At 41.4% G+C, this 27,184-nt stretch overlaps 3 protein-coding genes across 3 annotated transcripts in view; all 3 read right to left on the minus strand.

Annotated features, from left to right (window-relative positions):
* Nucleotides 1-315: 315 nt before the first annotated feature.
* Nucleotides 316-5,973, minus strand: casp10 (caspase 10, apoptosis-related cysteine peptidase; the record flags this gene model as incomplete). Its single annotated transcript, XM_080752797.1, has 12 exons — nucleotides 5,935-5,973; nucleotides 4,562-4,882; nucleotides 4,089-4,194; nucleotides 3,502-3,637; nucleotides 3,276-3,364; nucleotides 3,092-3,137; nucleotides 2,743-2,825; nucleotides 2,578-2,611; nucleotides 2,380-2,432; nucleotides 1,178-1,298; nucleotides 589-1,084; nucleotides 316-475 (listed from the first exon to the last, which is right to left on the minus strand). Exons 2-12 carry the CDS (start codon nucleotides 4,840-4,842, stop codon nucleotides 316-318), a joined length of 1,605 nt encoding a protein of 534 aa, XP_080608923.1. The 5' UTR covers nucleotides 4,843-4,882; nucleotides 5,935-5,973.
* Nucleotides 5,974-9,395: 3,422 nt separating this feature from the next.
* Nucleotides 9,396-10,444, minus strand: LOC308307532 (protein FAM237A-like; the record flags this gene model as incomplete). Its single annotated transcript, XM_080752798.1, has 2 exons — nucleotides 9,396-9,563; nucleotides 10,199-10,444. 2 exons carry the CDS (start codon nucleotides 10,442-10,444, stop codon nucleotides 9,396-9,398), a joined length of 414 nt encoding a protein of 137 aa, XP_080608924.1.
* Nucleotides 10,445-15,582: 5,138 nt separating this feature from the next.
* The window catches only part of adam23b (ADAM metallopeptidase domain 23b), a 38,866-nt gene continuing 27,264 nt past the window's right edge, over nucleotides 15,583-27,184 (minus strand). Inside the window, exons 21-26 of the mRNA XM_080753708.1 lie at nucleotides 26,464-26,569; nucleotides 25,781-25,903; nucleotides 23,938-24,106; nucleotides 23,037-23,148; nucleotides 20,491-20,581; nucleotides 15,583-17,645 (exon numbers count right to left, since the gene is read on the minus strand). Of these exons, the coding sequence (XP_080609834.1) occupies nucleotides 17,600-17,645; nucleotides 20,491-20,581; nucleotides 23,037-23,148; nucleotides 23,938-24,106; nucleotides 25,781-25,903; nucleotides 26,464-26,569 (647 nt within the window). The 3' untranslated portion in view covers nucleotides 15,583-17,599. The remainder of the gene's footprint in view (nucleotides 17,646-20,490; nucleotides 20,582-23,036; nucleotides 23,149-23,937; nucleotides 24,107-25,780; nucleotides 25,904-26,463; nucleotides 26,570-27,184) is intronic.

Genomic DNA, 27,184 nt, shown 5'->3' on the forward strand with positions numbered 1-27,184 from the left:
TGCCACTTTGCCCTTGTGTCTCCAAAGCCAGGTGGAAATGATGATTGTGTTCTTATTTTAAGGTCAAATGACAACTCATGTGTATAGTTTTAAAGATAAATGGGGTGGTTCATCTTATCCACAGGTTCTCTCCTACTGTTAAAATCCTTAGAATGCTATTTATGTTTGTATAAAACAACATGATTGGGATTGCACATTTCATTAAAAACATTCAATTCGCTACATTATGCATGGTTACAATTTACAAATGGTCCAATGAACATAAATGATGGGATCAACTGCAGGGCAGATGGAGCAGATATGCTTGTAAAGTCTCTAAGACAGGAGAGGTGGATGGGCTTCGGGGATGGGAAAGACCACCCTCTTCCTGAGTGAGAAAGCTGGTTGAGGCATTTGTTTTCTTTTACCACTGGAATCGCTCTTCCGGCCGACATCATCATTGACCTTTGTCAGGATAGATACTAGATCACATGACCTGGTAAAAAATGAAAGAGAAAGAGACATTACCGTATGTCAACTGATCGCACATATCTTTCTATATATAGTATTACAATCAACTGGAACTGGAAGACATATAACCTTACTAACCTAGGCACCAACTTCACCAGGTTTTGGCACAATGACTGGATGAACCAAGTGCCCTGCTTCCTGTCCCTGAAAGAGGCAAAATGAGGAACAGTGGCCATGCTCATCAAGACATCTGCACCAGAGGGAATAGAAGGCACCACAGCATCTGCATGGACTGAGTTGGATCCAGGACTATCAGCCTGGAGGATGGGAACTGCCTGCTGTTCTTGGTTCCCCTGGCAGGCCTGGATGAAGAACAGCTTTGGTTTCTCGATCAGGGAGGTGCATCTTGATCCATCAAAAGCCTCAATGATGTGTCTGAGCTCGAGGAGCTGTCCATCCACACCATAGACGCTCCCCTGCTGGCCATGACTCAGAACACAGCACACTAGACAGTCCATCTGACTGTGGTCCGTTCTGCGAAGTTCCTCTACCACAGATTTTATTCCATCCTTGTTACAGTCCCGCTCTATACGCATCTCAAATCCCAGCCAATCAAACACACTCACCAGGCTTTCTGTGGGAACATAATGAGACACACACATTAGTGTGTTTAGTTATTAGGAATCAATATGTAATTATCTCAATAAATAATTTAAATTAACCTTACTTTCGTCAATTTCGGTTCCCACCCGATTCTTGAGAGGCGTAATGGAGTTTTCAAAGTTATTATTGTTTATCACCAAGCAGATACCTCTCTGTGCTCCTGTCATAGGATAAGTACCAAGTCCCTACAGACACACAGTGAAGAACATGCATGAATGATGGCAAGATAGCAAGAACACTGTCTATAATGCAAGCAGTAGTGCATCTACTCAAGTACTGTACTTAACTTTGAGGTACTTTTACTTTACTTAAATGATGACCACCCATTTTCAACCTATCTTCATATAATTGGCACTCACCAATCCTCATTATAATATGGTACCTTTTTTGTCTATTCACTCCATGTCTCAAAGGAGGGATGAGGACAGTTCAGAAACCTGCCTACCATCATCTATCATCATTGTCATCGATGGGGAATCCAAGCTAATAGAAACGGAAGGCTTTCTATTGCTGGAAATCTAACATACTATAATGGAAGGGAAGCCTTTGAATCTTGTTTGAAAATACAAACAAAAAGTGCCTAACAATGATGTCACTGGTTGGCCATTGTTTTACCATTTTATCATGAGCATTAGTGAGGAACAATTATATGAAGATAGGTTCAAAATGGGAGAAGTTTTTACAATTTTCAATACTTTATTTGAAAACTTTAGTAGCGCTTTGCAGATTTTTCAAATTAATACAAAAACCCATATATATACTTCATTTGTTGTCTTCTTTTTTTTTATGTAACTTTTACATTTGGTACTTTAGGTAAATTGTGTTATTGCTACCTTTTTACTTGAGTTACAAATCTGAGTACTTGTTCCACCACTGCAAGATGTAAACTCATATAACCTGCACTGATAGTTTTTACGACAACATGAGTCAGCCAAGAGTGATAATGAGTGAATCACATACCTCGTCATTTGTATTTGTAGTTTGAAAATCTACCAGGCCAGTCTCTGAAGGGGATAATGCTTTGACAGACGGACCTTTCTCTATGGGATTAATGGGCAGAGAAGGAAAGATCCTGATCACATTGACATTCTTTTTCGTATCTTAAGTTTTATATGTCTAAAGGTTGCCATTTGGCACCACATACAACCACACATTATATTGATTGTGATGTGTCTTGACAACACAGCAAATGAGGGCAACCTCAATGTCTTTTCAAGAGTAAACAAAGGTTTGAATTGAATTGACATTGGAAATCCTATCTTTTACTGACCAGTGGCAGTAGAGGTAGAGCAGTTGCTTGTGTTTGTACTTAGGAGATCCTGTCTATGTGAGAGATCCGTATCACTAGGATGTGAGACCCTTGTATCTATGGAAGCATTTAAAATCAAATTATACAGAGTATACTATATAGACTGTACTCAAATGAGGTATACGGTTGTGAAACTGACGAAGTGTATAACTCACCCTGAGAGGTGTTGGAAAAGTTAATGAAGGAGAACTGTTTGGAATATAATATAGAGTTAAAACTTTGAGCTAAAAGTGTTATTGCTTAGATCTACCTATTTTTTATATATTTGTGTGTATGGTTGAACATAACATAACACATGGCTATTGAGAGCATATTCTGACCTGAGTTGCTTGCGGTGATCCTTCAGAAAAGTAGGAAAATGTCTGAAGCTGATCAGAATTAGACCGATTAAACCCACTCAAAGCTGGAAAAAGAGGCCACATAATAGTTTGTAGAGAGAAAGATATTCATATCTATGAATTCCTTATTGATATAAATACTTTTGAATGAATAATGAGGAGACTGAACATCTCATACAATAAAATAGTCCAAAACACAGACATAATGTGATTAGGATAAGGATATTAACTGTGTCACAACACGTATTTAAAACCTCAATTCAGTGCACAAGTATTATTTTCTTTTATCATATCCAGAATACAAATTGTATTACAATGTAATTCACATTACCGTTTATTTCACAGGACACTGGCCTCTTAGGATGCAAAGCTGAATCCTGATAAAACATGAAGTAAAGCAAATAAAGCAATTATACAAATGATATAGAAAGCGACAATAGACAATAGAGAAATATAATACAACATATAAGTTGACACCGACACCAAGGGAGGCAAACTACTATAAACAATTGTACCTGCTTTTTTGAACAATATCCAGATGAAGACCTTGATCGATGGAAGTCAGCAGCGCTTGTCTCTTGTGCAAATGGACCGTTGTAACTTCCTACAAAAAATTAATGAATGGCTATAAACTGAACTTTAATTAATCAATTCATTCAATGTGTCTAGTCATACACGTTCAGAATGTTCTGTATACTGTGAGTACCGGTACTGTTAATTATGAAATGAAAATGTATTTACCTCTCTCAGCTTTAAACTGGTCAATCTGTTTTATCAACAGCGGGCACACGCTTTTCAGAATGTCCTCCAGGTGAGTTAGATTAGTGTCGCTGAGCAGATCCTTATGCTCCATCTCCCATAATACTTCCAGCATAGTCTGAGAAATATATTTTAGACATTCATAATCTTCACAGCATATGTACACTACTATAGTGCACATACACTATTAGATGTACTGTATAATGTATGCAGTTGTAATAGAGTTAAATTGCAAACAACATTACATGAAGGGTAAACTGAAAAAAGGTGAGTTTGTACCCATTTCTAATTTGTGAAATATACTTCAAATATAGCAAAAGCCTTAAATGAGCAGCATTGCTAAACAGTATTGCTGTAAAGTGTTTTTAACAATACAAATTTGTTTGAACCAAAACAACTTATAGCACATTTAATTCTGAATAAAATATAATATAAATATAATTATATTCATATTATTTATGATAATGGTTGGTTGTCTTATTGGCTGAGTAAACAACTTTGTTTTCACCAAAGACATTTAATTAGAGGGGGAAAAGAGAGGGCCCAGTATAGTCCCCTGGGAAACTCACCACATTATCCATCAGCTTTTTGCGCGGGAGGCGTTGACTCAACAAAAATTTAATCTGTCTCAAGTTGTCATCATTAATATCCTCAGACAGGTCATATAGCAGTTTCCTAAAATAAGTAAAGGAAGAGTAAAGGCCAGTCCACACTAATAATTCGCAACGCACCTCCTTTCAACTACTTGCAACCATTATCCTAAATGGCAGTTCAGTTGCAAGGAGTTGCATTAGAATAGAACAAGCCAGTGAAGCTACAACTAAATTAGTTTTAAAGCAAAAAATTATACACTGGTTCTTAGAGAGAACAGCTCTGTATGATGTTGTAGTCTAGTCTTGTGTTCATTTTGTTTTGTTGTCATAACGGCCTTTCTTGTGTTATCCTTGACCTTGATTATCTAAAAAATATATATACCGTATGACATATTTTTTTATGTCTAATAAAATGGAAATTAAAAAGGTGCATGACATGCAATGGTAACCTGTAGGGAGAAATGAGACTTCTAGATGTAGATATCTGGTCACTGAGATTAAGTTCGCGGATCAAACGGTTGCGCTGGATGGAATTGAGAAGATCGGCAAGAAGGTATGGTCTCTCAGGAGATAGGAGGTCTTGATCCATCAGAAAGGTGAAGAGGGTACTGGCAGAGTCCACTGAGCTTAGGTCTCTGTCCAGGAGATCTTTGCAAAGGAATACCAAAGCTTTTGTTGCGTCCTTATCCAGGGCCCGCTCCACTTGTAACAACTTCTTCTGGAAGTCCATTTCCTGGAACCATCACATGATGCAGTGTTTTAAGCAGAAACTGAAACCCAGTGAGAACCTATGATGAAATAAGAAGCCACAAATCCCAAAGCTCACTAAAACACTTAAGTGAGCATTATAGTATGCTATAACATTGTATAATTATAGTTATAAGAACTAATACTTTATAGTGCTTTATAAGAACAATCATAAATAAATGATAAAACTATGGTCCTGGCCAAAAGAAAAAGTGACCAGTAATTATGAAGTATGGTTAGCCTATACTTGACCTTAAGTATTTATGAGTGCTTATAACAGTAATTATGTTAAAGCCAATTACAATTATTTTATACATTACGGTAAGCCTATAAGTCATTATAAAATGCTTTATAATGTTATGATTATTGTTATTAAATAATTATGAGTATTTATGAGATCTAATAACTATACATTGTTGGTTATAATGCATTTATGCTTATAAAGCATTATAGACATGGTAGGCTATGCATAACAAGTGTGACCCAAATAAATAACATTTGACATGCTACTGATTTGAATGTATAATAGACCAAAAACATATTTCAACAGGATAGCCTACTACTTAGTCTGAACCCTCTGTAGTACAGTAGGCTACCTAATTGGCAATGTAGGCCTATGCTGTATTAATTGCTTAAACCGCAAGATCGTGATTTTAGTAATCGATTCTGATTTGTGTAACTCTGTCTCTGGCAGTCTTTGACAGGATGTAACCAGGCAGTGGGCACCTGAGAAGTCTGACTGTGGGCACCATTTTTCTTCATCAGTTTTTGGGGACAAGAATGGGCACTTACTTTAGGCGGATTTGGGTGGGAAGACTGGGAAGCAGTGGGCACAGTAGGCACTGCTCTGATTAATTAGTGATTTAGTCTAAGTTGTAAGACTAACCAAGCCGAAAGCAGAGACACGCAAAATGTCAGAATCAATAACATGTTTAGTAATTGATACGGTATGGAGTCTAATAGGCTAAATAAAATACCATACAATAAAAATGCAGTCATGATCAGACTGTAGCTATAACTTTTGACATGTTCTGACATGTACCGGTAAGTCATTGGAAAATATAGGCTACATTACCATGGTGAATTTGAAGAATGCTGCCTTAGTGCGTCCACTCCACGCTGAAATCTCCAACTCGCGGTCTCGCGCTAAAAGTTAAGTCACCTATCCAATGTTGTGTGGATCCGTGTTCTTTATAGTGTTTTATAAAGAACACGAATAGTATTTAATACAGTGGTTTGGCTGCGTTTCAGCAGCACGTCCGCCATAAGGAAGTTACAAAGCGAAAGTAAATGATTGCAGATTTGCAGCCTGCCCTACCCTGCAACAGCTCTTGCATCATAGAGGGATCAACTTTTTATAAAAGTTATTATAGGCTGTTTGTTTGCATTGAGAGGTTAAATTACCACTTAGATAGGCTATCTACCAGCAGCGATTATAACAAAAATTAACAGAAAGGACAGTCATGATTCAAATGCGCTTTTTATTGTAAATTAATTCATCAAATCCAAAAATATCCAAATCCACAAATAAATAGGCCTAGCCTACAAAAAAGATTAAACGTTATCATTGTCCTGAATCTTGAGTTTCTTCTCTTCAGTGTATTGATGTGACCAATAGAGTCCCAAACACCGAACCTTGACACTGAGCCATGATGCTGCTTGAGAAAACCGCTTCAGCCTGGAGAACCACAACCTGCCTTTTAACTTTTCAATTCGGAAGGTCCCTAAGGAGGTGGAAAGGTGGTGACACACGCACTTCGCGCACACACACGCACACGAATATGATGACAAGTAGCCTATTGGTTGCTAATTATGGCAGGGTAGCCTATAATATATGGGTCAGTGACGTGACGCCCCAAAAAATGTGTTTTTAAAAAAACTTTAAATTGCAGGCATAAAAGTTATTTACTTTTGTTCTACTCACTCTCAACCTTATGGAAATACATTTTGTTTTTAGATATTTTATTGGAATCAGACTTTATTCAGCAGTTTGTTGTACTTGTGCCTAAAATCGTCATATGGTGTGACATGAAAATAATTGTTCATAAAATGAAAATGGAGTACATCTTTCTTAAGTTACTCACTTTATCAAAGTCCTTTATCATAACTAACCAGTGATCCACTATAGTTTTTTGAAAATTAATTATATCTGTATATTTGTTTCATAATCGACACTCTGTGTGAGGCCCATGTTCATGATCTTACAACATATTTTAAATGTATTCTGTCAAAACTTTCTCTAAAATTACACAAATATTTGTGACTCTTCCTGATAATATTCTCTATGTAATCCATAAACATTTTTTTGGTTTAATCATTAATAAAGGTATGATTTCTCACTATTTGGAATGTCACACCAAATGATTTAGTGTCACACCGTATGATCATATCTTCATGTGTCAAAGCAAACTGTGTTTTAACCTACCTATTAGTGAGTACTGAACTTTACTGATTGATTAAACAATTACCCAGGATAACATGGCCTTAATATTTCTGAACAGGATATTATTGTAGGGCTTTAACATGGGATAAGAAAGAATTGTAGTAGTAGATGGATGATGAGGATGTGCACAGGAATGCTACGCACACCTAAGTCTTCTGCCGGCCCACGGCAGAAGGATCCTAAAGGGACAATAAGGCGCATAGCCACACTTGGAGCCAAGGCATTGAAGGCAACATTTTATTAACACCAATTAGTGGAAACAGAACTCAGCATTCAGGTAAATTGCTTTTTTCCGAAGTCTCCTGAACTTGAACACAGCATTTTGTGTTGAACAAATGTAATTAGGAATCATGACATTACACCACATCTCCACTAGCTAAAGAGTGCTGGGTTGCGCAACTCTGAAAATAGCTGATCTACAAGCTCTCGCAGCACAACGTGTTGAGAGCTTGTAGATCAGCTATTTTCGCTAGTTTTGTCTCGGGTCCTACCTTAACACTGTCCACTGTCCAGTCCAGTGAGTGAAAGTACAAAAGTATTAGATCAGATTAGATTATACATTTAGACTGTATTATTTGTACATCAGCCAGTCGTATTTGGTGAGGGTAGCAAACCGGCTGCCTTGTTGCGGTTCTGCTATGCCACAGACAACCTCCTGCTCTTCGTAGAAAATGCAGTCTCGCCCCTTTGGCTCCTCTCTCCTTGCTGGGTCATTGTTTAGTTTCTCCCAGTACTTTCTCGTTCTCTCAGCACTTGTCATTTTCCAGCTGACAAAAGAAAATGGAATGTATAGTTTAAGACAAAGAGAAAATATTGTTTAGATTGAAACAATATGTTAAGGTTTCTGTGAAGGGGTTTCTGCTCTGTCTGATGAATTTGAAGTATCACTGAATGAAGCTAAATTACATTTTATGTAAAAATGTTTAAAACAAATGTTTAAATGTACAAAAGAAACATGGAACGTTGTTATTTGTTGTTATATCTGTAGTTAAATACAGTATAAATCATATGGTGTGACAGTCAAGTCATATGGTGTGACAAGCAGACATGTCACACCATATGATTAAGTGTCACACCATATTACTGTTTTCTCCATTTAGGTTTACCTTGAGGCTACTATGTACACATTAGCATGCTAACAGCATGCTAGCTATAACAAAGCAGCCTAGATCTACATGGAAATATGACCAAAACTTCAAATAACTTAAGCTTTTTTTAAAGAAAGGGTGTCACACCAAAAGACATCCAGAATGGTGAGTTTGTCAACGTTTCAACAAGATGGCATTATATGAAAATGTTAAAATCATAACTCACCTCAGACACCTGTCTTGCAGTTGTGCTGGGAGTGCTGAATAGCCTTACAGAAGAAGGACCTCTCTAGCCAATAGGTGTCCAAATAATTGCCTGTTTAATTTTTCCAAACTAGTGTCACACCAAATGATTTTGGGTTGGGGGACAAAATGTTTTTGATCAGAAATGACTGAAAACATTATGCTTTGACTTTGAAAAGATATAGGCTCAAAATAGACATTTTTTTTAGCCTAAATTCATTTTCAAATGATTTTTAGCAATTATTTTTCTTAGTTTTATTCAAGTTCCCACTTTGAGAAACAAGGTCAGGACAGTCACACCATATGAGTTTTGCCATGTTTGGTTGAAGATTCTGAAGAAATGAGGAATGAAATGTTTTAATCTTGAGTAAGTTCACATAAAGCTTAATGTCCTGCACAATATTCAGAAGGTTTTTGACAAATATATTTTTTATTTATACATGTTTGACACCGAGGACAGCGAAAACGTTACGTCACGTCACCCACCCATATGCAATACAATAAAATACAATAAAATAAATATACAATTATTACGTCTATAATAGCTGGGCACTGGGGACACCTGGGAACCTCAATGTAAAATTGTCTAAAAAGTTTAAGCATGTTTTAATCATGTAGGCTAGGCTTTATAGCCTACTTTAATTTCCTTTTTTTTTCCCCTTTTTTTTTTGCATTTTGGACAAAATAGCACATGCATGTTATTGCCCAGGCCAGATGTCGCTACATAGTGCCCTCCTTTTACTGTTACCATTAAATAGCCTATCATTCGCCAGAATCGCCACAGTTTTCTCTGCACTTACCGTCAGTGATGAGGGAGTGCATCGAGGCAGAGGCACATGTGATGAGCCCATATCTGGGCCTCTTCAGCTGCCGCCGCCCCAGTCCATGGGTCCTGGAGAGGACGCAGTCCATGTACATGTCCCAGAACACCTGTCAGAGAGCCGTCATTTCAGAAAGAAATAGGCCAGTGCATGGTGGCAAAAAATAAGTTCCCATGCATAGCTCCATTTCTAAACTAGCGAAAATAGTGGATCTACAAGTTGATCTACACGCTCGGGGTATGACTTTTCCAAAAGAAGGATGTCACGTTGAAAGTGGTCAGACTAGCCCGTCAGTAGGCTACATTAATTGCATAGAATAAATGGCTTTTCTAAATTAGGTCTATATCGATTAAATTGAAATCAGATGATTCATCATATCTGCTAAAACAATTGGGGACAATAGACCTATGCATAAAACTAGAACATTTTGCAGAGGCGTCAATTGGGTATGGCAAGCTATGGCAACTGCCATACCTTGGCTACAGGGGGAAATAATAAAATGTACTGTAATCGTGCCTGTTGCTAAGGTATGGCAACATGACTGGTGTCTTGCACGCGCGCGAGGGCACGCGTGCAAGACACCATGCAGTCATGTTGCCATACCTTAGCTTTTTCTGAACTGACGCCGCTGAAATTATGCATAGAATAATAACTGAATGCAAGGTTAACTGTAAACACTAGGGGGTGGCAAAAGCCATTCCCTGATGATCACTGATGATGACCCAAACGTTGCCCCTGCTAGACCTGGGCCAGGCTCCAGAACAGCTCCGTGTGTCTCCTGTCTTCCGACGACCTGAGGACCACCATCATGTCCCAGAAGGCGGACACGGTGTCCGCCATCCTCGGGGAGCGCATCTCCAGCAGCATCGCGGAGGAGGAGTCCCAGCACTGAGGGTCATTCCGGTGGGAAGCCAGAGGGTCGACCTGCCCTGCTCTCTGGCCCCGGAGAGACGCCACGCACACACAGCTGAGCAGCAGTAGTCTGCTCATTATCATAACGTAGGCTAGCCTACACCTGCGCCAGAAAAAAAACAGGTGTAGAGTTATCCAATAAATGTGCACTGTCTATCAGACAATATAGACCGCATTCCCTGTCCTATAACTTAGGCTATTACAGCCCACCAATTTTATATTAATTTATTTTGTACAAAAGTACCCAAATTTAAACAAGCCATTGAGCTTTGATGTGGTTTAAACCCTTTTAGTTGACCTTGTATCAGTGAACTGTAGCCTACTATGTACTTTTCCCTATTTAAACTTCTAAATAAAGTATTCAACAATAAAATCAACAATAACATTCTATTGTTATTGTTGTTGTTTAAATGACAGACTACTTTCTGGCTAAAACTAATATTCACTTAAATTCACTGTAAAAAGATAAACTTTCAAATTAAGGACTGAATTGCAGCATTTATATTTGCATTAATTTAAGGCATAGTGTCCCATATAGCAAAAAGAAAAGCAAGAACATCCAGTAGGCCTAATTGTCACAATTTCTTAACATTTTGATTTAATTTGCCTTATCAGACAGGCATGTAGCCTATATTTTCCAGAAAAAAATGATTAAGTCTATACTTACTGCCTGGAAAAGAGGACTTGTCTTGTTGAGAGTTTGTGGACCATCTGTTGGATGTTGTTCACATCCTCACTCAGTCTAGTACTATGTGCTGTCTAATAAGGGGGCGGGCGGGCAATTCATTCATAGTTCATACTGATGGAATAGACTACTACTACTGCTCCTCAATCTGCACCCCCCATTCACCTTCATAGCAAATAGTACACATTTTGACATTTAAAAAAGCAATATCGTCTAATTTAACCCCACTTTCTCACTACACTACATCTTGATGATATTCAAGGTAACCAATAACCATCATCTTTTTTATTCATGATCATTATGCTTCTCTAGACCTATAGGACTATTGTAAATTATATAAAAGGTGTAAATTATTTAAAGTTTTTAATGATAATAATCTTATTTCAGATTGTTCAGTCTCAGTCTCTCACCTTAGTAATCAGATATATGTTTCGGGTAGGGATATTAGGCATACCAATTCTGTTCTGAAAGGGAGAGATGGCCCTCCTCTGCATGTTTAGGGAGCTTCAATCTTTTAACAAAAAAAAAAAGCATTTTGAATAAGCGTTCCACAGTCTTTTTGGGAAGTCACTCCAGTGAACCTTCTTTCTCCATGTTTTAGAATGATTTTAGAATAGAAAGTTTCTTTCCATGCCCTACTGTATCCACATCTCCAGCAATGTATGTATGAGGATGATACTCTTGATTTAGAGGTGAATCTGATTACATATACAGCCTACTGGTATGACATTGTAGGCTGTAGGCATTCTAAGCGCAGGAGAGACATTTTAACCCTTGAGTCCATCTTTTGAATCTATGCTGATATCAGCCAGCTTTTAGTTAAATGCCACATGAATTGTCTGATCTGAAATGTACAATAATTGCTTGCTTCGGGAGAGGCCACCAAGAAAATACATGCAGTTTGGTCTGTCATTCTTCTGATGACGCAGAAAGGCAGCTTTTATGGCGGAAGCCCCTTTCCCAGTCCAAAATACCGTCTTTCAATTACAGAGCAGCATTTTCTTATATAATTTAAGTTCAGAATGTAATGTCAAGGTGATTGTAGACAGGAAGTTCTTGACAAATTGGCCATTAGACGTTAGAAATAAAACGTTGCCTTAGAGAAGACATTTCTGAACTGTATCAAGTTTATTTTTACTGTTCAGCTGTCAATCAGTCATGGCTGTGACAGCATTACGCCAGACCCAGAGCCATTTATTAGAGAGTTGCGTCACCTCCGTTGACTTCATGGGGCCAGGTCTTTTTCATAGGCCTCTATTGGCGAATAGTAACAAAGCGCTGAACCGGAAGTTTACAGAATGCATTGGAGTCTATGGGCCGTTTGTCACTATTTCGAATTACATAAACCACGTGATCAGTGCTATTTTCTGCCCCTGCAGTGGCGCATTCGGCTTTGTCGGGCGTTTGGGGGAAGGAGGCCCATTGCAGGGAGGGTCATTGCACCTCTGGGGCGGCACCTGTCAGTAGGGAGTGTTGGGCCGGGAAGAGTAGCACGAAGGCCCCACATCCTCCCAGTGGGGGCTCCTCACTGCGTCAGTAGGATACAACAGCAGTGACAACACATAAATGTGTGTGGGCGGGGCGCCTGGTGGCCTAGTGGACCAGGCGCATACCATATAGGCATTGCCATTTTGGCATCAATGCCTGTCGGCGTCGCCGGTTCGATTCCCAATCCGGGCGACCTTTGCCGCGTGTCGCTCCCTGTCTCTCCCCCATTTCCTGTCAGTCTACTGTCCTATCAATAAAGGCAAAAAGCCCAAAAAAAAATCTTAAAAAAAAAAAAAAAAAAAAAAGTGTGTGGGGAGGAATTAATTGGCTAAATTGGGGAGAAAAGGGGGTGTACAACATAATTGCCTATTCTAACTTTAGAGAGAAGAAGCCAGCAGGAGAGACGTTTTGACCCCAAAACCATCTTTGGAAGTTCTGATATCGGCAGAAACTAAGCAGAATGATGAATGCACCAGAGAGTGATGTAGGCTTTTAGTGAAATGTCACATGCATTCCTTTAATTGCTTAAGAGGCCATCAGTAAATGTGCTGGGTTGGTCTGTCACTCAATCACTCATTCTTCTGATGACGCAGAAAGGCATGGTTTTGTACCTTTCCCGGTCATTCAGAGCATAATTTCTTACTTTAAAGTTCAAAATATGATGCAATGTTAGCAATTGTTGACAGGAAGGTCTTGACAAAAAATGGTAATTAGATATTACAAATAAATGTTGCTTTAGACATCTCCAAAGTGTATATCTCAAGTTTCTTACTGTACGGCTAATTACATTTAACTAGAATAGCGTCTAGTCGGCGACCTGGCCAACTCGGAACAATGTAAATAGAGAATGAATGCCCCGCCCTTTAATGCAAACCCCATTATACCTGTTTTCATAGGACCCGTTTTGACCATCTGTCTGCCTGTGTCCATTTATGCCCATATATGGAGATATCTGTATCTGTCTGTCTGTCTGTCGGCGTCCATTTTATGTCCATATATGGAGATCACTGCAGTTATAGTTCTGGGTCCATTTTATGCCCATATATGGAGATATCTGTCTATCTGCGTCCATTTTATGCCCATATGGAGTATCTGTCTGTGCCTCCAACTGTGTTGCAGACACAGTGCCGGTTCCCCCTTTAATGCAAACCTCATTATACCTGTTGTCATAGGACCCGTTTTGAACATCTGTTTGCCTCTGTCCATTTATGCCCATATATGGAGATATCTGTATCTGTCTGTCTGCGTCCATTTTATGTCCCATATATGGAGATCTTTGACCATCTGTTTGCCTCTGTCCATTTATGTCCATATATGGAGATATCTGTATCTGTCTGTCTGCAATCCATTTTATGCCCATATATGGGGGCATTCATTTTATGCCCATATATGGAGAACGCGCGTGCCCGTGGGACGAACGGTTCTCGAGATACGCGGATTACATACATACATACACACTCACAGAGATTTTTTGTTGACTCATGTGGCGTACGTGATGTCAGAGCCTTTTATGAAGTGATGTCACAATGAGTCAGAGCTTTCGCCGATTTCCCCCACTGCAGTTATAGTTCTGGGTCCATTTTATGCCCATATATGGAGATATCTGTCTATCTGCGTCCATTTTATGCCCATATATGGAGTATCTGTCTGTGCCTCCAACTGTGTTGCAGACACAGTGCCGGTTCCCCCTTTAATGCAAACCTCATTATACCTGTTGTCATAGGACCCGTTTTGAACATCTGTTTGCCTGTGTCCATTTATGCCCATATATGGAGATATCTGTATCTGTCTGTCTGCGTCCATTTTATGCCCATATATGGAGATCTTTGACCATCTGTTTGCCTCTGTCCATTTATGTCCATATATGGAGATATCTGTATCTGTCTGTCTGCAATCCATTTTATGCCCATATATGGGGGCATTCATTTTATGCCCATATATGGAGAACGCGCGTGCCCGTGGGACGAACGGTTCTCGAGATACGCGGATTACATACATACATACACACTCACAGAGATTTTTTGTTGACTCATGTGGCGTACGTGATGTCAGAGCCTTTTATGAAGTGATGTCACAATGAGTCAGAGCTTTCGCCGATTTCCTCCGGAACAGCCTGATGTCAACAATCAACCCCCCATAGGGAGATTCCGAACGTTTCGCGCCGGTTCGGGAAAACCGTGCGTCGGGTCGGGTCGAGACCCGGCACTGCACTCCGTGCCGCGGCGGGGAACGCGCGTGCCGAATCTGAAGCCGGTGGGACGAACGGTTCTCGAGATACGCGGATTACAGACACACAGACAGACAGACAGACACTCAGAGACTTCTCGCATTTATAGATAGATTAGCCTTGTCATAATAGACTGGTCATTTGGCAGGTATACACTTCAAGGACCCTAGTACACCCTACCAGTCTAAACACATCATTTATCTAGAGGACACAGACACTTTAACAATAATACTACTCTGCACAAGATAGAATGAACAACAGGCAGCAAAAATATAGTACATTTTTAGATTTTGGGTTGATGATATCAAACATCCCAAGGTTCTTGTCAAATAGTTTAACACTGTTTTTAACCGTTTTACCATTACCATAGAAAGGTATCAGCAAGCCAGTAACATAAATACATGTCAACTTTGTAAAGGCTAGCTGATTCCATTGTTTTCATTGCATCTATAGATCTGCTTTTTGAGCAGCATTTCTTACTTTGTCGTACAACTTAAGTGTATCAGGCTTAAAGGGATATTTCACTTTCAAATAAAATATACATAAACTTAGACGGTCCTTCTAATGCGTGAGGGGGATTTTTCCATGACCTTTTTCTTTTATTGATTATACCTACCGGTATGTTTTATATTTATTTTATTTGAATGTGAAATACCCCTTTACAGTAAGTTAACGGTCTGCAATGCGTTTCCAATTGCAACACTTCTTCATAGAGAACAGCTGAGAGACCACAAAAACGACAGACAACCTTAGATAAAATACATCCGTAGTTTATTTGTCGGTCCAACTGTACATAATGCAGTGAGAGAGGGACACGTGACGATGACTAAAGCCACATTTATACTTTGTCATACGACCGTGTCGCTCGTACGGCAAAGTATAAATTAGGCTTAACATGGTTTACACAATGCCAGTGCTATGGCAGCACCTGGAATACACCAACCATCAGTTCTGGACTGGAAACTAGAGTCCTGCACAAGGAAAGCCTCATTTATGCTCCATTGCGCGATGGTGTTGCGCGCCGAGAACAGCCGAGAATAGCAGATCTACAAGCGCTGTGAGCTTGCAGGTCGGTTATTCTTGGCGCGCGACACCGTCAAAGAATGAATCAAGCTTAACCTGTTTAGGCCTCTATGTGTACAGGCACTGAACAGCGCGTGTCTGATTAAAAGTGTCCGATTGGATGAACAAAGACACAAAAATGATTTCCAATTTCACAAATGTAAAAGGATGCTCTCTCAGTTCTTTGTTGGAAATGTGAATTTAATTCTGTTTCATTTTTTCCTTTCCTATTTTGAGTATTTCGAAGCTATTAAATGAAAGGTGTGGGAGTGGCCAAATACAAAAGTTTAGCTCATTAGCAGAGATTTTTGTATTTCCATGTTTATTTTGATATCATTATTAACCCATACGTTTGTGCAATATCTTTCTTTGCATAGTAAATAAAAGTTAAATGTTTTGTTGTTGACATGCACCTATCTTTTGTAGCGTATTCTTCTTGCGGATTTTTGGAACTCCCGTATAGAATTATAAGCCCACTATAGTGAATGCATGCAGCGTACCAGTAGAGCTGAACTTGATTTTCTACAGTAGAAGTTCATGAGAGCACAAGGCCAAGCCAGTATAGTGGGTGTTAATGAGGACTGTTAGTGAGACCTGATTGGACAGGTGAGAGAGCCTGCGTGGGCAGACTGTGTGTGCACACAGCACTGGGGAGAGGCACCGCTGGATGCAGACAGACAAAGTGCTCTGTGTGCATCAACATCCATTATGTTCAGGGCATTGGTTCTTTGGCTTTTGAGTCACTATTGGAAGTACTTATGAGGACCTGGCAACATTGAAATACCTGACCTCTGTCCATGTAATAGTCACTGTGCCTGGACCTGTAGAACTGACGTCCTGCGCCTCAATGCAACCTCTGCTTTCTCTGTTGCTCTGTGTCGGACCCCTTGACCTCGAACAGGACTGTATTGCAGCGTGCGTGACTACTTTAATGAACGCTAAACTGAATATTAGTTATTTTTATTATTCTGACTCAAATTATTTTCTGTTTCTGTGTTTTTCAGTAACATTGCCAAAAACACCCGCTATACAACATGCTAAGATAAAAGAAAAGCAATTTATGTCAGTGTAAAATTATATGTTGTAATTCGGGAATCTGAACTCCCCCCTCCCCCCCATTTTATGTACAGTTTTGCCACGCGTGTGTGTATATTCGATGTCGGTGGTCTGCATGGCCCGTACGGGTCCTTACATGCAGACATCTTTGTCACCTTATCATCTACAGCACCTATAAGTGAAATAAGGAAGAGGATGCCTTTTATAGGCTTCCCCCGGGGTTTTGTTTTTTAAAGAGGCTATCTCCTCCGTTGGATGATTCAGTGTTTTCTGTCTTTAGTTTATTTTTTGTATTTTTGTATTTTCTTTTGCTGTATATTTGTAGCTTGTCGTAGCCATGCAGAGTCCTGCAGAGAGGAGGCTCTTCATGCCAGGGCCGGCGAGCAGAACGCTTTGTGCGGATAATCATGCCAGGTGTGGAGAGTGGTGGTGTGGATTCCGCCTGAACGCCTGTGCACTGGCACTAAAGGATGGAAGAGGAGCTCTGTCACGCTTAAGAGATCAGGGTGGGGGGTACTTAGGTGGTGAGGTGGGGGTTGAAGAAGGCTGCGTTTCTATATGCCACTACGATGGAATTTGTTAAAATTGTCCACTATGTCTTTTTCAAGTAAATCTAATGCCAAAGGTCAGCAGCAGATAAGTGCAGTCCAGCTGTCGAGTAGCCAAATAAGGAAGCCATGGAGGAAGTCCCTCTCTGGTCGCCATCCATCCTCGGTTAGATGGCTGAGGCGTTGGGGTCGTACCGCCGCTTCTTGACATTTCTTATCAGTCGTGCGATGGGGAGAGAAGAAACAAGCGTCAGCGTCTGTAACAGTGACATCTGTAACACAATCAATGCAGGCTGGACAAGCAACCACACTCATCTCTTCAGCTGGCTTTAGATCGATGATCAGGGAACAGAAACCCTGATGCTTCAGAGTGGTACTTGAGTCACTATGTTTGTGCTACCTGCTGATGTGCAGTAGGGTTCGTCATTGTTGTGTTTAAAAGTCTTAATTAAGAAGGAAATTGTGCTTACCATCCAATTTATAAGCACTTCCCCACACCCTATAAAGAAGAATATGCTGAAGACAGTGAGATGAGGAAGTCCTGATTGGCCGGCATAGCCTAGTCTGAATATACTAGACAGTGGGCAGTGTCTGCATTCACAAAACATTTACATCCAGATATGTAGATATACAGTACTATATACATTTGACAGGTTTTTAATGACCTTTATGCATATTTGAAACTTTTGCCTTCGCTAAAGTCCTTGAACATCCCGTTATCCTGTCAGTCGAATTACATTTGTGAAACTGTGTTGGTGTCAACAAAGCAGGACACATCCAAGATGCACAGCACTAAGTCAAGGAAATGGATGGATGTGATCTCAGTCATATCAAACCTGTAGTTAACCGAATTGCAGTATGTCTGTGTTCAATGAGGCAGATGATATCTGGACTTCAATGTTGGTGAATGTAAATAACTTCACGCCCACATGTGAACAGTCACCTACCAGCTAGTGCGTGCGACATCTGACTACTAGGTGAAGTGTAGTAGACACTTTTCATTACCATTTTTTGATGTGGAAAGACATTAGCTCAGTTTAAAACATAACCATCTGGGAGAAAAGAGCCAACATACAATGTACTCTATAGAGGAAGGAAAGAGGAGACAACCACATAAACAAGAACCACAGGAGCAGCAGCAGCAACAACTAGTACTACTACCACTACAACAACGGTTACAACGAGAGACAATAACACATTACTGTACAACAACAGGAGCGATGCATAACCTCCCCGTACTGTGGCTTGTTGTGGGGCTTCTACAGTATCAGTCTGTCATGCACCTGTTTCAATAGTAGGCCAGTTGAAGGTTGGCACTATTGTTGTGCGTGGGCTCATGCAGTGCAATGCGCCGTGTCTGTAGTACCAGGTCTGTGAAGCAGGCAGCAATGGCAGCTGGTGTGGGCGGGTCCAAGAGTCCTGCTCTGCTCTATGGGCGGAGCCTGGCCATCCAGGTGTGTGTGGCCAGCCATGGCACAAAGGCTGCGGCCAACAAAATGGTCCTGGCTTCTCTCTCCCTCTCTCACCACTCCACTTAACTCACCCTCCAACAGTACCGGATTGAGAAAAAAACGATGGTAGTGATGAGAGCATGGTCACCCAGGACCAAAATCATCCTGGGTTGGGCTCAGCCTTTGTGCAATGAACTGACCGCCTCCAAGTCAACCAAGTCAACATGCAGAAATATCTTTCTTTTATCTCTCTTTTTCTTTGGTGACAGTCATGATGCTTTGCTAAGTGGCATGCTCTGGTGGCTGCAGTATTAGTTCCTCCTTAGGCCCATTTAGATTTAAGCTGTCAACACCCCTGTTGCTCAAGACAGCAGGCTAATCAGTGGTCGATTGGAACTCATTCATTAATTCAGTTTCAATTTAGTGTTTCATACAGTGCAATTCCTTCCTTAAGTTAATTGAAGAGGCAAAGGGTCTATACCTACAACATCACATTTGAATAAGACTTTAAGGTCTACCTACAATAGCTATCTTTTCTCCTCTGTTGTAGAAAGACCTCTGTTGTGGTCCTGTCCTGAGCATGCATGTCAAGCTTTGAGCTTCACCCGTCCAATCAGTTTGAGATTCTGCTACAGATTCAAAGACCAGCACCCCCCCCCCCCTTCCTATCCTATAGTAAAAGTAATACATTTATATAGAACACAAATAAAAGGCCAGCCATAACATCATGCATGGGTCCATGGTGGAATCAGGTGGATAAGTTCTTTGTATGTACAGCGTGTGACAGGCACATGCTCTCTGTATGCATTTTAAGACACATGTGTGTGTGAAAGAAGGTATAGTACACTGGTTCTCAATGTGGGGACCCCCAGTGGTCCTTGAGGGTGTTCCCGGGGGGTACCCAGCTAAATTATTGATAGTTAGGAACCAATGGAACCAAATGTAGTACATGTATACTCTCTTGGGAGTTAAATTAACACTGGGGTATTTCATATTGTAGATTGGGGTCGCAGATATGAGACAATCGTATCGAATAAGGGGTCCGTGCATGCATGTCAAACTGGGGGTCCTTGTGATCGAAAAGGTGGAGAACAGGGGTCATCAACATGTCCGTACACTGTCCGTGGCAAAGACTTGTCCTTGTCCGTGGCAAATTTTAGATTTTCTGTTTTACACACCCTTATAATGTTCTTATTTTTTATCATAATACCCAATTACCGAATGTCAAGTCTCCAGGTTTTCTTTAGAATATGCACTGATTCACTACGCCACTAGTGGTCCACAAAGGTCTTATTTGCAAGGACCACCGTAACTCTGAGAGTGTCATTTGGACACTCTCAGTAACAGACCTGTTATGGTCTCTTTATGTGTTTCTGGTAATATTATTGTCCGCTCATGTCCGTGGCAAAATTTGAATTTTAACAAAAATGTCCACCACAAGCCAACATGGCGATGACCCCTGGTTGAGAATCCCTGGTGTACTGCATGTGTGTCCATCCCACTGATCCCAGGTCTGTACTCTGCAGCAGGAGCTCAAACCCCAGTGTCTAGAAGCAGCAGGGATGCTTAGAGTTACGGCAGGAGAGACATGCAGCAGTGTTGCTTACTTAAAGCCCCATCCAGTCCCCCCCAGCACTATGGCAGCCACAAGGATGGCTCCGGCGATGGAGCCTATAATTAGATTGGTGGCACTAGGACCTGTAAAAAGGTTATGGGGGGGAAAAAGACATAAGTTCCTACAGTACACGTAGCGTATAAGTAACATGTAACTCTATATATACATTGACGATCTCACATAGAACAGACAACATGTCATATAAGAAAGGTATTACAGTTGCGTGATTCAGTCTACAGATAATATTTTGCATGCTTTTTTTTTTCAGGCCCCGGAATCTGTGCGTCTTACTAATGAGCTTCCCTTTATGGGATGACTGTCAGTTGAGGTAGTTTGGTTATTGATTATCAAGGACCGTGTGAGGCAGTCTGTCTCATTAGGTTGTGTGCAGGAAGACTAGAGCCAACAGGAGGACACTAAACCATACGGGTCGGGTTGAACAGAGATTGACAGGTGATCAATGTAGCCTGTGTGTGCTGGAAGAAGCTGTGGAAATGGTCATGTGGGAGCACCAGTCAGTCACCAGCGCACAGCTTGTAGCACTGACTGACAAGACGGGTCACTATCTGGACTCTTCACTGGACTGGCTTCTGTCTTTATACGCCCCACATGCCCCAGAAAGGAGAGGATTACAGGAGGCAACCACATGACATCTAAGAGGAAGAGGAAGGAGCGGGAATAGAGGAGGACGGGGAGGGTAAGGAAAGAGGGCTCATAGTATAACGGGGAACACCGGGTCGCGGCAGGAGAAAGGAGGGGGAGAGGGGGGGAGATCCATCAATCAATCACACAACACCGAACACGTCCAACCACATGACATTTATATGGGTCACCACCGAGGACACACGAGAAACACAAAGCCACCGGGACGACGCACACGCGGGCTCAGGCCGGCTCACGGGACCGCCCGCACACTGAGGCACCACTATCAGGGGCGTCACAAGGGGTAGGAAAGTGGGACTGAGTTAGTAGGGCCCAAGGTGGAGGGGCCCTAGTAACTTTAGCTATTGAAAAATAGCAGATCTACAAGCTCACAGCGCGGCACCGAGTGCTGCGCTGCGAGCTTGTAGATCTGCTATTTTTGAAAAAGTCGTGAAAATGTGTGCAAATCTTTGAATATGTATTTTTTAAGCGGACATTTGTAACTCATAAATTTTGCTTCCGGGGGGATCCCTGGAACTAAATATTTTGAGATGGGGGTCCGTGGCCAAATTCATATCATTTTGGGGGTCCTTCACATGAAAAAGTTTGAGCATCACTGACATGGAAACATGGGTTTCTTGCACACCTTTTCCACAATTTTTCAAAAATAGCAGATCTACAAGCTTGCAGCGTGGCACTCGGTGCCGCGCTGTGAGCTTGTATATCTGCTATTTTTCAATAGTTAACATTCATGGGGGGCCCACAGTGAATCCTTGTACCCAGGGCCCAGAATTTGGTGTGACGCCCCTGACCACTATGAGAGGAAGAGCCGTGAAAGGGTTAAAGAATGCTTACTCTATTCCCCACCCTGTGCCTCCAAAAATCACCCCCAGGGCCAGAATGGTCCCTGCTACTGCCCCTATCAGCCTGTTAGTGGCCACGCTCACTGCACAGAGGAAGAAGGAGCATTATTATTACCACCCAGTCAAAAAAAACAAAAAACTGCAGGCTTCTGCTTCATGGATGCAAAAGTGACGCTGTTTCCCTTTGGCGGGGTGACAACCCCCTCTACCCCCGTCTCACTTCCCTTAAGGTCGACCGACCCCGTACTGCCCTATGGGAAAATCTACTGATGTGTAGGTGCCAGCTGCTCATTACATGAATATATTGTCACTGTCAGGCAGAAACCTCGTATCTTCAAGTTTCAAATGTGTACGTTTATTTTTCGTAAAGTCCTGCTTCACCATACAAGACTGTCGCACAAAACTAGTGAAAATAGCAGATCTACTGCTCGTGGATCGGCTATTTTCACTATTTTAAATCGTTTTTAAAATAACAAAAAAGGAAGGTTTTGGACATACAAGGTTTCCACCCGACAGCGACGATATGAAGCATGTAATACACACAGCATTAACGTATACAGCATACTGTATCTGTGTTCGTAAAATATGAGCTGCCCTGAAGGTATATTGACCAAAATGTTGCATAAATAAAGTTGTCCTTATTGTGCAAGTGCAGACGGTGTGTGGGTTATTCTATTTTACTATAACATATTATTATGTTCATGAAATATAAGTGTTGCGGAATGTTAAGATTGCTTATATAACCCTTCCTCTCGCTTCATTGTATGTGGACAATCATTAAAGGCATATTTCGGTACACTTGTAATATCCTGACCGTCGTCCACTACAGTCAGACATTATCATTTATCTAATTATCTCAGACAAAAGAGAGAGTACAAGGTAGACATTGCAATATCGCAGTACAATATATATTAAAAAAAAGAATAATTTCCATGTGAATCTTTGACTGCTCTACTAAAGGCTGCATTTAAAGCAGTGTGGCCTACTATTCAGGCTTTTGTGATAAGCTGGGTTTAGATTGGTGAAAACCGACCCTTGGGTCCTTCGTCCTCGGGTTCCTCCGGCTCCTTGGGTGGGTCAGGCATGCTACAGTCTGTCCCCGCCCACGTGGTGTCACAGGTACATGTAGCCTCATTATTGCACACCTGCGCACATACAGAGAGCAACAGAGAGCATGCACAGTGAAGTCCTTCATTTAGCCATTTTTGGAAATTGCGGCTAAATCTGATACACGCGATCACTAATAAATGAATCAACAATCTGAGACGAACAATCTTTTGTTGTCCTATTTTCTCACTTTATCATGTTTTCTTCTCTCTATATTATTACATTCAAATTGTACCTTATGTAAGCCAGTGGTTCTCAACCTTTTCAGACCGCGACCCCTAACATAGTCATATTTGAACTGGGGACCCCCCCACCCAGACATGCACAGGGAATTGTATGAGCTGAGGCATTACATTTAGTTTGACTCGGTTCCACAGATTAATAATGTGAAAATAGGAGATCTACAAGCTCACAACTCCTCGAGTTGCGAGGCGTTGTGAGTTCTAGATCGTCTTATTTTCAGAAATGTTGACACTTTCTTATATTATTTGACAATTTGGCCAATATTTGACACATTTTATAGTATAGTTTGTTGATTACTTCTGATGCAGTAGGCCTAATGGTATTTTTTCTTTCCTTTCTTTTTTTTATTAAAAGTCCTTAAATGTCACTTCGCTGTCATCTGGGGTGTCACGACTCACAGGTTGAGAACCACAGATGTAAAGGATCTCGTAAAAGATCAAGGTTCTCGTATAAGCCCTCTAGAGTTTCTCACCTCACCGGCACAACAACTATCTTGCTGGAAAAATAGGCTTAATTTACGGTCTGTAGAAACCAATGGCGTGGCTCTGTCCATTTATTTTTTACAGCCTATGATCAGGACTCACCCCATGGGTAGAGCACACTTGTCCATTGGGTCCACTGGGGCAAGTGCTCATGTTGAGAGACGTGATGGGCAGACACTTGCGGTCAAGGCACATCATAGACGGCCCACAGGGAGTGCCATCCTCCATGTAGCCTAAATCAGTCTCATCGTCCAAAAGAACATGGCCACCGCTGTGTCGGGAGGGAAAACAGGATGTTGTTAAGAAATTAGGACAGGCCAGACACTCAGAAAGACTGGAATATTCCTGTACACGGAGACAGTGGTGGAAAGGACCACAGTACATTTACTTAAGTACAGGTTAGAGGTACTTTTACTTTACTGGAGTATTTCCAATTTTGCATACTTTTACTCAGTCAAATATTGTACTTTTTACTCCACTACAATAATAAGAAAACTTTAGTCACTTGTTACTGAATCACTTCAGCTCTATTTTAACTTTGGCTATTTGAAAATAGACAATCTACAAGCTCACAACGCGTCGCGATGCGTTGCATTGTGAGCTTGTAGTATACATTTTATACACTTGAAACCTGTGAAATGCGACATTCTGCATAATGGGTACTTTTACTATTGTTACTTTAAGTATATTTTGATGCCAATACCTTTGTACTTTTACCCAAGTCAATTTTGAATTCTGGACGTTTACCTGTAAAAGAGTGTTTCTACATTGCCGCATTGATACTTGTATTTAAAGCTATACTATGGAAGTTGCTCAACTACTGGTCAGTAGCGGTATTGCTTTTTTCGTTTTTCGACCAGAGTCGCCGCGGACCACCAGAACGGGCCGCGCGACCGTGCCACCACCGCGACCGCCTCGCAGATACGAATCCGTAGAGCCGTCTCCCGTCATTTTTAGACCAGGATTGGGGGAGATTCCTTCACCAGTGTAAACACTGTTGCTGACGGAAGCTACTTCCTGAAGAGACGGCAAGACGCGCTGTGATTGGCCAGTAGTGTATAATCGGCGCTGTGATTGGCCAACGTATATATGTGGCGGAGAGAGTCGCAGCCCCAGCCTGAAGCCTCAAAAGTCTAGTATCTGCTCTCGTTCCATAGGGATATCCCTTTGGAGTGATGGTTAAGATATTGGACTTTCACGCGGGAGACCCGGGTTTGAAGCCGGGTGGGGAGGTTCGGATCACCTCCGTTACATTGGTGCCGTGACCCGGATCCGGGCTTCCCCGTAGGAGGAGGTCAAAGGGGGGTGAGTGTGGCGGAGAGAGTCGCAGCCCCAGCCTGAAGCCTCAAAAGTCTAGTATCTGCTCTCGTTCCATAGGGATATCCCTTTGGAGTGATGGTTAAGATATTGGACTTTCACGCGGGAGACCCGGGTTCGAAGCCAGGTGGGGAGGTTCGGATCACCTCCGTTACATTGGTGCCGTGACACGGATCTGGGCTTCCCCGTAGGAGGAGGTCAAAGGGGGGTGAGTGTGGCGGAGAGAGTCGCAGCCCCAGCCTGAAGCCTCAAAAGTCTAGTATCTGCTCTCGTTCCATAGGGATATCCCTTTGGTGTGATGGTTAAGATGTTGGACTTTCACGCGGGAGACCCGGGTTCGAAGCCAGGTGGGGAGGTTCGGATCACCTCCGTTACATATACAACGTATATGGATGATGCAGATGACGTAATTTTGCCGGGAAATCCGGTCCCCGGCCAGGATCATAGAAAACATATTTACAGAAGGCTTTAGGGGCTGAAATTAACAGAGTTAGGGTTCTAAAACTTTAGCGATTCAATAGTTAGTTAGTTTTATTGGAAATGTTACATGGTATGGCTTTAAGTAAAACGTGAGTACTTTTACCACCTCTGGTCAAATGGAGAAGGAATAGGCCAAAACAGTGCTTACCTGCAGTCTACCAGCCTGCCTTGGTGGTTGAATGAGGTGGGTGTGATGTCTCCCTTCAACACCCCGATGCGCGGAGTGGCACGTCCAATGTTGGAACACAGCAGGTACCCACAAAACACATCACTGCAAAAGCACGCAGAGACAGCAACACCCTGTATCGTTTCCATTGCTATAACAGTACACCAAAAATACCCCTAAAAACTGCTTCATAGTGGCCTGTTCATACAAATCACTGTTGTCGGGTGGAAACCTTGTATGTCCAAAAAAATGTTTTTATTCGTCATAAAAAAAAAATAATAATAAAAAGATTTAACACATAACCCCTCGCACCACAAGGCGGTGTGTGCTCGTAGATCTTTTTTTTGTGCAACAGTCTTGTATGATGAAGCAGGGCTTTCATTTACAAAAAAACTTGCACATTTGAAACTTGGAGTTACAAGGTTTCTGCCAGACAGTGACGAAATACTGTTCCAGTTATTTTTTATTATTTTTATATACTGTGAGTGTAACACACACACGCACATGTGCGCGCGCGCGTGTGTGTGTGTGTTTGTATATGTATGAATGATCAAATGTTTTTTTTAAACCCTTGACAAGTGGATTTTCACAACTAAAAAACAATGTATGGAGGAAAAGGCTGCTGACTGTTTCTTAATGGAAATCGGCTATAATGTTTAGCTCACTGTTTGCTACACTGAATCCACTTCTCTCCATCCTTTCCACAGTTACCCTTCTCTGTACCCTCCGTATTTAGCTTCTCGTAGCAGAACTTCTCGGAGCCTCCTGCCTCTGCAAATAGAAGATAATAGAAGAGAGAGGAGGGGATTACAGACTGGCTGTATATACTGTAGCATTTTACGGACTTTCTGAGACCCCGGGAAGAGTCGCTGCTGTGACTGTACAGTAAGCTAATGGGGATCTAATAAGAAAATGAAATCAAACATGTCTTGTTTCTCTCTCTGGCAGTGTGATGAATGATGCTGTGTCTTTCTACTACAACCACTTAAACTCCAGTGTCCCAATTCTGGGGTGAACATTCATAGAAAATAGCTGATCTACAAAGCTCACAACGTGCCGCACTGCATCGCGTTGTGCGCTTGTAGATCAGTTAATTTCGACAAAGGCAATTTGAGCGTCCCAGTACATTACAGAGCTTTGGGGTTCTTAAGTTAGGACCGTAGTGTTTAACCCACAAAGACCGGGAAAGCATCTGGGCCATTTTAGATTTGAGCTAAAAAGCATTATTTTATACTTTGTCTATTAAAAATAGAAGATATACAATACAAGCTCATAGTGTGCCACTTCATGCTGCGCTACAAGCTTGTAGATCTGCTATAACGTTGTTACTCAAATCTTTGCTTCTGGGCGTCCCTGGAACTAAATGTTTTGAGATGGGGGTCCGTG

The sequence above is a fragment of the Nannobrachium achirus genome (genome assembly GCF_963921795.1).
Source record: "Nannobrachium achirus genome assembly, chromosome: 22".
NCBI lineage: Eukaryota > Metazoa > Chordata > Actinopteri > Myctophiformes > Myctophidae > Nannobrachium > Nannobrachium achirus.